The sequence below is a fragment of the Dasypus novemcinctus genome, chromosome 16 (genome assembly GCF_030445035.2).
Source record: "Dasypus novemcinctus isolate mDasNov1 chromosome 16, mDasNov1.1.hap2, whole genome shotgun sequence".
Classification (NCBI taxonomy): Eukaryota; Metazoa; Chordata; class Mammalia; order Cingulata; family Dasypodidae; genus Dasypus; species Dasypus novemcinctus.
In genome coordinates this window covers 69,337,586-69,350,343 of record NC_080688.1, presented here as the reverse complement: position 1 = coordinate 69,350,343, position 12,758 = coordinate 69,337,586, and the positions used below count along the sequence as shown (strand labels likewise).

Genomic DNA, 12,758 nt, shown 5'->3' with positions numbered 1-12,758 from the left:
CCAGAACAACCCCGAAAATGCCCCCACATCACATCTCTTCCTCCCACTTCCTACCCCCAGCAATTTCTAAATTACTCAAGGTCAAGAATGAAAACAGAAAACAAGTAAATTCGGGGAGTGGAAGATCACTGGTGACATGAGAATGATAGATATGGCAAGGAAAATATAACGCCCCCCATTATTTTAATTCTCAGACTATTACCCTGGGTCTTGTTGATATCCCCCCGAATTACACAGGAATTTAAGAATTTTTTTTAACAGATCCCAGAACCAAACAAAAATTTTCTATTTACCCACAGTAAGTCAGGTTAGGCTTACTAGCGTACTAGGTCTCATTGTTTCTCAATGGAATTTTTTCGATTCCATGTGAAACACTGGCTATTTCAGTTATCTTGTGTTGATCTGACTGGCACTTACAAAAGCCTTTGATTAAAAAGGAAAAAAAAATATGGATTTATAGTAAAATCCCATGATAATGTGCTCTTCAATAACTCCAATTCCAATATAATGATATTAGCCATTGATTCCTTTGTTCTGCCGAGCCCTGGTTCCCAAATCGAGCAGGCTAAAGTTACAATCTAGCCAGGCATGGAGCAAGGAAGTGGGAGCACCTAATGACGTGAACTTAGTAAGTTGTATACAATAAAAGGTGTCCTGTCTTCTTTTGGTGTGCTTTTTGTAAAACAAAAATGGAAGAAGCCCATACTTTATGAGATTGATTTTTGACCACCAAGTGTATTATAGCAGGGCCTTGCAATTTTTAATTCAAATGGCAAACTTGAACTCTTAATCACTGGGATTATAAAATCAGTGCTGGCATTGGATGTGGAGTGAAATAATAAATGATATCCTTGATAGTTTGAAATTGGGAAAGGCTGATCTAGTCCACCCTCTTCTTTTATCAGATAAGGAAACTAAGGATTATAGAGGATTAACTAAGCTGCTAATGTTAACAAAGATCAAATACTAGAAGGCTTATTTATCCTCTCATTCCTATTTCTAAGCCAGCGCCTCTTTTACAATTTCCTAGAGTAAAAGAAATGATGTTGCTGTGAAAGTTAAGGGTAAAAATCCTGAGGAATGAGCTATCAGAGAGGAAATAGTTGCAGGAGACCCTGGCTTGTATCAATATAACAAGGAAAGTCAGTAACTAAACAGTACAATGGATAAATAGCATAAAATATGAGCAATTAATAACTAGTAGATAAACGAATATATAAATATCCAGAAACAAAATCAGTTAATTTATTATCAAAGAAATAATTTTGCATGAGAATCAGATTCTTTAAGACAAGATACTCCGAAATGTCAAAATAATAATAGCCATTGAGGACTTAGTAACTCCAGACCTTGTACTTGGCCAAATAAATTTGTCTCTCACCCATCCTATAACATTTATGCTATTATCCTATGTATTTTGCAAGATTAGTAAATTAAGATTTAGAAAGAGATTAAGTTCTTAACCCAGTTTCACAATTAGTAAATGGTGAAACATAGATTGGCACTTAGTCTGGTGTCAGATACTATGCTCTTAGCTACCTAATAAAAGAATAGTTCAAACTGAGAATTTTAAATATACATTAATTAATAGATAATAAGGCCAAATGAGCAGAATCCATAGAAACAGATTGTGATAGTTTATATATATAGATACTTTTATGCAATCTGAATTAAATTTTATATGGTATCTAGCAAATGTAGACTTTATGTGGTTTAAATATAATATGATCTTCATCTCATACTTTTCTAATTACACATGAGATGGACACAAGGAACCATCTTATCCAACTTAAATCTATGAAAGGCTAAAAGTAAGCATGTCCTGTTTATAGCATTGGTTAGAAAATAATTTCATCCCAAACTAGCCAAGAAAGAGAAACAAACTATGGAAAAATCTTTCAATGCAGTGAAAGACATTAAGTATTAGACAATAATACCAGTTAATACATAATCTGTTCTGTTCTGCTCTTCACTTTCTTGATTCTCTTTTCTTCTGTGTATGTTTATATCCTGGTATCCATTGCTCACTATCATTCATGGGCTCTCAATCATTAATAAATTTAATGGAATCAAATAAAAATTGCTAAGCATAAGATTCAAGGTTCTGCAAAAGGTGGGTCCAACTTCTCCTTCCAGGCTTGCCACCTACTGCTATCACTCCAAAAATGGCTCTCTCCTAACGATCTAGAAAAGTAATCATCTGTATAAAGACTTTACACATTTTCTACCCAGAATTGATTTATTCCTTATCTGTGTTCTTTTTGAATTAGTTGTGTTCACCTGAATCTAACCTTCCCTGCCTTATGTTTGTCATATGGCTACATGGATTAACTGTCTTGCTTGATGGTAAATTTAAAAAGTAAGAAGTATCTTCTTTGTTATTGCCTACAGATCATTATTCTATAGAAATGGTGGGAAAATTTAATTTCATTTTGAAACATAAATACTATTTAGTCAGACTAAATGTTTAGTGTACATATTGAGTTAACAATCTTAGTGATGAATAAAATGCCAGAACTATTTGTTTAAAAACTAAAAACATATTTACTTTTTAAATAATTTTGAGTGTTGGAATGGGTTCTGTTAAACTTATTCCACTAAAAACAAATATTATAGAGTAAAACAATTCAAAATATATTTTTGTTCAATTTATTACATTAAAAGCCAATGTCTCTAATTATACAGATTTAAATCAGGTCTATACTAAGCCCAGAGCCATCTAATTGTAGTTAATGGAATGAACAATAGATTGAATTACCAATTGATCAATTCAATGAGGCCATTAAGAAAACTGAAATAAGATGTGTAGTGTATGGGCCAGTTATTTTATTCAACCTAATGCCTAAAGCAGATTTATAATTTAGCAATTCAATCTACTGCTTGGCACTCAGATTTTATGAAAGCTGAATTAAATGGACTTGACAACACAATGGCTACTTCAATTTATCACACATTCTCTAACACAAAAAATAAGAAATTTTAGAAAGTCTCAACCCTTCTTTAGTGTTTAGGTCTTGATATTTCACAATAGTTAACTGCTAAGTTATTCTGTTAAAAATGTATAATTCCTCATAAGCAATAATTCAATTTGTTTTAAAACCACCAACAAATTATTTACTAATTTTCCTACCTCTGATGAAACACAATTCTTTCAATTTTGAAAATATAAAATATTTTTGTGAAAATATCCCTTAAAATCTCTAATTATAAAAAAAAGGTCTCTAATTTTATTTTATTTTTTTTTTAAATTTTTTTATTTTTTATTGACTTTGTAATAATATTACATTAAAAATATATATGTGAGGTCCCATTCAACCCCACCCCCCCACCCCCCCTCTCCCCCCCCCCAACAACACTCATTCCCATCATCATGACACATCCATTGGATTTGGTAAGTACATCTTTGGGCACCTCTGCACCTCATATACATTGGTTCACATCATGGCCTATACTCTCCTCTATTCCATCATGTAGGCCCTGTGAGGATTTACAATGTCCGGTGATTACCTCTGAAGCACCATCCAGGGCAGCTCCATGTCCCGAAGACCTAATTTTATTTTGACCACAATTGCACTCCTTCCCCAACTCCATCACAGTGAAAAGGGTCCCAACGTGGCTTTTGTCTGAGCCTGGATTCCATTCCCTCCCTCAGAAGCCATATCTGATCCGCTTCCAAGACCAGTCCTGAATATCAACCTCTACTGTCTTCATTTCTGAATCCCTGCTGATCCTGCCTTAGTGGCAGCTTTCGGTCAGTTCTATCCAGGATTATTACAGCAACATTCAACCTAATCCTCTGTCCTTGCACCTTCCAATTAATCTCCCTTCCTTGTAGTTTGTCCCTGTCCAACTCTGCCTGCCTCCTGTGATCCAGTCAAAGAGAAATATGTGTTGTTCCCCTGAAATGTTTTCTCTCTCGCTCCCCCACCCCACTCCGTATACCCCTCCCCCCCCCAGCTTTGCTTATGCTGCTCTTTTTTCCAGTGAATACTTCTCTTTGTCTAACTACTATTTGTTCTTCAAGATTGTCACATTAGTCATTCTCTCTTATGTTCTGTAATAGCACTCTGTTGTCTTCGTTCGCATCACAGCCCACATGATTTATCAGTTTCCCCTATTAGACAAGAAATGTGTTTATGGCAAAGATCCCCATCTTTATATTCCTAGCAAGCTGCACAATGGCAGGTATATATGATTCACTCAAAAGTTTCTTGAATCAAGGATTTATTTAATAAACACAAATTGCTTGCTGAAATACAGCATTTTAAAACTCCTTGAACGTTAAAGACATGAATTTAATAAGATCTGTGACTAGATCCTAGATACCTGATACATAAAAGGGTAAACTTGAAATTTATTTCCCACAGACTTGACTAAGTATGTTAAACTAAAGATTATTTAGAACTTGATGATTATAAACATGACAAATACAAATGCTCTCTTTATGAATTACAGTAAAAAAAGGGTCTGGAAAATTTTCAAAATCTCAAATTAACATTTGTATTTCAACCTGAAGCAAAAAATAAATATATCATCTAGTCAACATGGTACTTTAATGAGCACAGAAGAATTTTTTTTTTTTAAGAGTGCTAGCTAGCCATTTTGGTACCACTCCCAAGTCATGTTGATAACATAATAGGTTTCTGTTTTAATTGATTATATCTTCCCCTTGATTAAATATACATTAAAATAAAGCATATTCATATGTAATTTATTGCTCCCCCCAAACTGGTATTTATAGGAAGTGGCAATTGATTCAGAAAGAAATAACATGATTTATAAGAAGAGAGACCCAGAACCATAAATAGTAACTAAGAAAAGCTGGATTGACCATTCATTCATTCATTCATTCATTCTCTCACTCATGTGAGGCAATCTTGTACTTGTAGATCTAAGTATTTGACCTCAAAATAAACTTAGAAAATTACAAACATGCTCCCTCAGCAGGTCCTTTATTGAGGGAAGAGCATATGAAACAGGTATGATCAAGTGTGACAATTCTTCCTGCGTGTGTGTGTAGGGGTGTGTATGAAGTTTTTACTACCTATCTTAGTGTCCAGGATGCTATGATAAATACCACAAAATGGGTTTGCTTCACTACAGGTTGGCTCCCATTTTCAGAGCCTAGGAGGCTTGCTTCCACCTGGAATCAGTAGTGTCCTGACTTTTTATCAATCCTTGGGTTGCTTGACTTTCCCATACATAGAGATGTCCTCTTTCTTTTCTTCCAGTTTGCTGCTGACTTCTGGCTCCTCTCTTGTGGCTTTTTCTCTATCCAAGTTCCTTTGCTTATACAGATTTTGGCCCTTGGACTAAAGCCCATTCTCATTCAGCTTGGACAAACCTTCACTAATAACAAATCTTCAAAAGTCCAGTTGACAAATGGGTTCACGCCCAAGGACTGAGGTTAAGATCTAAACATGCCTGTCCTGGGTGACATCATTCAATCCCCTACACTACTTAAACTTACAATTCCTTTTAGAAGTTTTTACTGAAATCCATAGAACTTAGATAAAAATTCCCTTTAGATGCATTGTTTCCAATAACTTCAGTTTCCATTAAGGTAAGAAATACCCACATACCTCCAAAGTACACTATCATATTGCTAGTTTTAGCCAAATTAACAATACAAAAATTATCTTTAAATAAATCTTCATGGATTACAGTTCAAACATGGTCTTTCAAAACTTTCCATCTCAAGTTTAATATTTAATGAATCCAACTTTATTCCTTTATATCCCTGAAATATAGACCCCTCAGTCATGTCCAAATAAGCAAACATGTTCTTGCCAGTTTCTAAGTGGTTTACCTAGACTTCCCATCTGATTGAATCAACAGAGGCATTATTAAGGAAATGCGAATATCAGTATTAAATTTGTTGTATATGTAGTGGATGCCTAAATAAATACACCTATGGGTCAGGAACAAATGATATATTTGCACCTTTACTGCATGGTGGATGGAATGTAACAAAGTTGCTGCTGATCACGGACACATTTAAGTCTGTATTATTGTGAATGGAAGACAGAATATAAAAAGAGTTAGAAATTGCCAACCTTCTTTTGGAATGATGTATGAATATTATGATCTACAAAACTGGATTACTTGTGACAGCTTCACATACCTGGAGGGCAGAGATAGGACCCAATATCAATGCTTTGAGAGGGAGCCTATCACAATTACTCAGTAAATGTGGACACCTTTTGTGCTGTTATGGCAAGGGAGTCTAAGTCCCACAAGTGAGAATAAGAAAGTAGATGTTAGACAGAGATAAGGTATAAGAAAGCAAGCAGGTTCTGGAAGAGAAGAGATCTTAGAGAACATCCAGTCTAACATCTCCATTATTTAGGAGAGGAGAATGAACCTGGAATCCTAGGGATTTGCCAGAGAAAAGAAAGGGAGATAAGATATAGAGAAAAAGCAGTTTCTTTATGATGACATTTAGTCTCTTTATAGTAATTACCTATATGTCTGTGTTCACCCAGACTAATATGAGCCCAAACTCATCAGTCTTTTTAAGTTTTTTTAAAAATTTATTTCTCTACCTTTCCCCCTCCCCCCAGTTGTCTGATCTCTGTGTCTATTTGCTGCATGTTCTTCTTTGTCCGCTTCTGTTGTTGTCAGTGGCATGGGAATCTGTGTCTCTTTTTCTTGGGTCATCTTGCTGTCAGCTCTCCATGTGTGCGGCACCATTCCTGGGCAGGCTGAACTTTCTTTCGCGCTGGGCAGCTCTTCTTATGGGGTGTACTCCTTGTGTGTGGGGCTCCTCTATGCAGGGGACACCCCTGCATGGCACGGCACTCCTTGTGCGCATCAGCACTGCACGTGGGCCAGCTCCACACAGGTCAAGGAGGCCGGGGGTTTGAACCGTGGACCTCCCACGTGGTAGACAGACGCCCTAACCACTGGGCCAAGTCCATTTCCCAACTCATCAGTCTTCACTGTCATATCCCTGATATGTAGCTCAGTTCTTCATGGAAATGAGTGAGTAAATGAATGAATAAACAAAAATGCAATTATTAGCCTGGGGAAAGTTCTGAACCTTTTTAAGTCCCAACTTCATTCTTTGACACAGAGATAATAATAATATCCTCTTAGGATATTATCAGAGGAAAATTAAATAATGCATAAAATGTGCTTAGCAGTGGGCCTTGCACACCAAAAATATTCATTAAAAGTGAGTGGAATGAGTGAAGGAATGAATGAGACCAAATGGAGGCAGAGGTATTTGTGTTTCCAGAAATTTCCACTCTAAGAAATGGAAAAGAGAAGCTTTTAGCATACCTTCATCTCCTGCTTCAATGAGAAAGAAAAAAGATTACCTACAACAAAACCCAATAAACAATACAGAACACACAGCAATTACATCTTGTTTGTGAAAAGAAAATTGTTACATGAACTATTCCAGAGAATTTCAGTCTGAATGGAATGAAAAGCACTGCGATACCTGATAAAATTCTAACTTCTGCTTCATTTCCTGTTCTTGAGCTGGCTGGATTCCGGGCTAAGCATCGATAGATCCCGATGTCTCCCGGTTGAAGTCGGCTGATTTGCAAAGCTCCAGAGGGCAAGATCACCACCCGGGAGTCACCCAGACTTGGAGTCACGTCTTGTTGGTTCTTCTGCCAGTGTATTGTTGGCATGGGCTCCCCAATGACTTCACACTTGAGTAGTACTGTATCTCCCATGAAGGCTGTGACAGATTCTGTCTGGGAAAGGAACCTCAATGGTCCTAGAGGAAAAACAAAGAAGGGAGGGTAAGGGTAAATCTTTCAGATGAGGCATAATGATCATCAGTAAAACAACCACACCTTCCATTTTAGAGCAGATTATATTTTATAAAGTATTTTCTCAAATCTCATTTCATTTGTGCTTCACATTTTACCACATTTGTGTCTGGTGATACAGTAGATTCTGTGGATGAAATATGATAAAGCTAGTGCTATTAATCTCAGAAGCTTACTTCTTTTTAATTGTCTGCTAATAAAACCACCCTGTAAAGTAAACATGACAGATGAGATTATTCTTATTTCACCCCTGAGGAAATTGAGGCTCAGAGAAGTAGAATTCCATACACATGGTCACATAGTTATTATGTGGCAATCCTGCAAGTGGGACCTGGTTCTTCTGAATCCTGATTCTATTCTCTTTCTGTTACCTGACTTTGTACAAACAACTATGAGGCCATGGGAGTTCATGAAGGACTGGCCACGTGGTATAACCTAGAGCAATTTCCAGAAAGATGGGCTATGTCAGTCACCACTGATAGTAATGGAAAACTTTCTCTTATGGATTAACTGCTTGAGATAAATGTTCATTAGTAGTTGCTAGGTATGATTGTGATGTGGTGAACTGGAATTAAAATAACTTGTGCTTCTACCCTGGTGGGAGATTCGTTTAGTAATCTCTTTGATCTCTTTCATCTCTTTGATCCATAAAATGGGTTAATAGCTAAATCACAAAATTGCTACAATGTTCAAATGGAATAACATGTGACAGGGGTGTTCATATGTATTATTAAACAAATGTAGGGGAGAAAGGAAAGAAAAAACAGGCCATCATTACAGAAACATAGTAAGAGAGCAGCCACATTCCCCATCTTGATGACACACATGAGAAAGGTAAAAGATAGTTTGATCCTCATCTCTTGAATTACATTTTTGAATAGGAAGACATCTGTGATATTAATGCCTTGCCCAAGAAAATAATTTTGTCTGTTTTATGATTACAAATTTTTTTTAATTGTATGAATTATATTATATAAATTATTGGCAATTTTATTTTCTAAAGTTAATTCAAGTCATTTTAATTCCTTGATTCATGTTTTACTCATCACAGTTATATATCAATCTCTCTATATTAATTTTTAATTTTACTTGAATTATTCTCATTGTATGTAAATTTTACAATAAAATTTGTTTCATTTTCATTACTTTGTGGTTCACATCAAATTTTACTGATTGTAGTTCATGTTACTGTGATTTTTGTTTAATGGATTTCTTTTCACTACATCAAAATTTCCTAGGTCTGGGTTTAAATTTTGTCAAAAAGTTTTGATTTTTCTATTGATTTCAAGTAAACAACAAATACTACTCTGTTTAGTTTTAACTATTGCTAGTATTATTTTGGCTCTATTCTCACAAACCTAATTTTCTTTACAATACGACAGAAATTTTACTCGGTCAAAAGATCAAAGGCAAAATGAAAGGTGTCAAAACATCATAAGTTAATATGGTAGACAATCAAGAAATGTTGTAGAGAAGACTCCTTTCTTAGGTGAAAGTCCTTTTGGGATTAGTCTTTGAGTAACCACAAGATAATCGAATCCATGAAATAGGAAATTATATCAACATCACATATGGAAGATATATATATAAGCTGCCAAATGCTACCACTCATTATAGCTATGCCTATATAAAAAGACCATGATCCTGGAGATTCAATATTGATTGACATTGTTCTTTAGCAAGGACGATTAATAAAGAAGCCTTAATACTGATACAGATATTAGCTTATTAAAATAAATCCTGCACAGTAGGTAAAAAAAAAGAAAAATTACTCATCTACATAAAATCTCTGGAATTGGGATCCATGGAGCTGTTCATCTCAACACTATACGTTTATATATGTTAGCAGTAACCACTTGTCTAACTCCATTCTTCTCACTTAGTTATCATTTAGAAGAACTAAAATGTGTCAGACCTACTATTGGGCTTACCAAAGGAACTAATTAACTTGAGCACTGGCTCATTGTTCAAAGTCCAATTGTAAGTTATCCCCCCCGCCCCAAGATGGCTCATTGTTTTCTGCTCATTGTCTGCTTGCTGTGTCTGCTCATTGAGTCTGCTCATCTTCGTAAGCAGGCACTGGGAACTGAACCCGGGACCAACCATGTGCGAGACGAGCACCCAACTGCTTGAATGACATCTGCTCCCTGTAGGTTATTTGTAGCATTGAGTCTTGAGTCTATTCAAATAACCTACATTAATTTTCTGATTGGTTTGGTGTGGATTTGAAGTATGTACTTGAACAGAGAATGCTTTGTATATACAAGAAGAAGATATGGTAACTAATGTTGAATGGATGCTGTGATATCTACATAGTACATTAGACTTTCAAAAGAATTTCTGAACTTTTTATATAATAATTTTCTTCTTTAGAGTTTTATGGTGAGTATTTTAATTAAGAAAATAATATCAAGAATGATTATCCCCCTACAAGGTATACATTTTATATGATGTAGATAAGAATAAAATATGTTTGGTAAGGCAATAAACTATCTGTATATTTTTATATATTCAGGTTTATGGTTCTGTAAAAGTTATGTATTTGGATAAAATTTTAAATATTTATATCTGTATATCTATGGTATTCAAAAATCCTTTGCAATAATCTATAAAGCATAGAAGAAAATATAAAATAAAAGAATGATTCAAATTGATACTCAGTAATTTGTTCCCTTATGTAAACTTCTTCTAACTGGAAAAATCATATATAAGCCATGAGATTGTGTATTATATAATTAGACTTAATGGAACAGGCTATTATTTACCATGGCCATTTGGCTTGCACTCTGTGGTGATCTCAGGATCTTAAAACATTTCTTCCCCATAGAACTCTTGACACAGAAAAGGTAAGAATTGCATCCTATTTAAAATTTAACAATGCACTGTTTGGAAATTTCAAATACTTGGTTGGCATAGTTGGAAATTATAAACATGATTTGTAGTTTTTCTTTTTGTCTCTACAAAGGAAACCCTATACATTAAAAGGCAATTGTAAGTTTACAAAGCTCTATATGGCTTGAATTAATGCTCCCAGCCAATATTGTTCTGAATTTTAGCTCTTATGCCTCATGGTTGTATAACCAACCAGCAACAGTCTTAAAAGACAGAAATTATAGGCTATCAACTTAGTGCTATATTTTTAAGGCATGCGTATAAGTGCCTCGTAATGAACATTAAACTCACTGTAACTCATAAGAACAAGATCCAGTATTTCACAGGAGTCATTTAAGGCTCTAACGTGATTCAAATGATTCCTTAGCTTCATTCATAGAGAAATGCAGGTATAATTTTAACCAGGCCCTCAAGAAAAATAGATACCTGCTCATCAAGAACCTATTCATGGAGGAGCCTGGTTAGACCCATTACATCTTATCTGATCCATTTCAATCCTATCCTAATGGTCGTCCTATCTCTACCCTTTTCTCCTTCAAATCAATCCCAAACATAGTCAAAAGATTAGTGCTCCTAAATCACCAAAAGCTTTTGCTTCATGCAGGAAACCTTCAACTTAAAAAAAATTTCTGGTATTTTTAAGGTAAATATAAACTGAAAAGGAAACACAAGTCAAAAAAAGAAAAAAAGTGATTTTGCCCCCCTGGTGGAAAATGAGAAAGAGATTCCCCCACTCCTTTCTTAAGAACATACTCTACAGAAAATTTTCTTTCTCTTCCTCTTAGAGATGTATATAAATCATCTAAAAGCTTTTCCCAGCTCTACAAACCAGGAATGTGTTTATCAAAGAATTTAAGATGAGCAATATGTAACAAATGCTGTCCAGTCCTCTTACATGAGACTAGTTATCATTTTTCCTAGAACACTCAAGCAATGGGTTGTTGGCTTAACTATATAAAACATTGAGGTTTCGTTTTGTCTTTGCAATCTCTTTAGCAGATTGCCCGTGATATGCTTTACATTCTGGTTTTAATGTTTGTTCAGTTATGAAACTGTTTTCTTTCACTCCTACTTATGTGGGTAAGATTTTCTGGGTTGGCAGGAGATTTTGTTTTTAATCTTATTTACCCCACAGTATTATACCCCAAATGCTGGCCAGTTTTTGTTTAAAAATATCCGGGAATGGAGCCCAATGCACCTTCCAGGCTCCTCTTCCACAACTCTTGCAAACAAATTCTCTGAGCTATTGGATTTGTCTATGTCCTAAGCATAGTTTCTCTTCATTGTGATTTATCATGGTATTTCCACTAAATAGGAATATTCTCTCCCCTAACATCTACCTATCAGAACCATAGTTACTCTTAATATTCTGAGTCAAAGTACCCCTTTTCCCTGGTCTTGCTTACTGGAAATCATCTCCCAACCTTTCAAATATTTACAGCATTCTTATCTTATAGATTTATAGCATAGTTAATTGTGTAAACTAAAGAAAAGTGTTCTGTGTGTGCATGTGTGTGTGTCTGTTTGCACTGTATTTTATGTCCACAGAGTATATTAAATATCTACTGAAAGAAAAATACATAAATATTTGCTCAGGTTCTATGTGATTCCAATGGTTTAAACAGAGTATGGCAAAATCCCAATTTTGATAATTGGTTTTGAGTTTTGCCTGTGTCACTTTCTCACATATTCTGTGGCAGTTTGGATTGATGATTAAGAATATGCCAGTCATGGTAGCTGCTGAGGGTGGGGAGTAGAAAGAAGAGATGTGATGTGGGGGCATTTTTGGGACTTGGAGTTATCCTGGGCAGTACTACAGGGACAGTTACTGGACATTGTATGTCCTGCCATGGCCCACTGGATGAACTGGGGGAAAGTGTAAACTATACTGTGGACCATTGACCATGTGGTACAGCAGTGCTCAGAGATGTATTTATCAAGTACAATGAATGTCCCATGATGATGGAGGAAGTTGTTACGGGAGGAGAGGGGTGGGGGGTGGGGGGGTATATGGGGACCTCATATTTTTTGACTGTAACATTAAAAAAATAAATAAAGACAAATTAAAAATATATATAT

General features: G+C 35.4%; 1 protein-coding gene across 6 annotated transcripts in view; it reads right to left on the bottom strand.

The window, feature by feature from the left end:
* DCC (DCC netrin 1 receptor) overlaps positions 1-12,758 on the bottom strand; it is a 1,130,593-nt gene that overhangs the window by 601,786 nt on the left and 516,049 nt on the right. For all 6 annotated transcript variants that reach the window (XM_058277746.1, XM_058277743.2, XM_058277744.2 and 3 more), the window contains exon 3: positions 7,448-7,732. In XM_058277746.1, the coding sequence (XP_058133729.1) occupies positions 7,448-7,732 (285 nt within the window). The remainder of the gene's footprint in view (positions 1-7,447; positions 7,733-12,758) is intronic.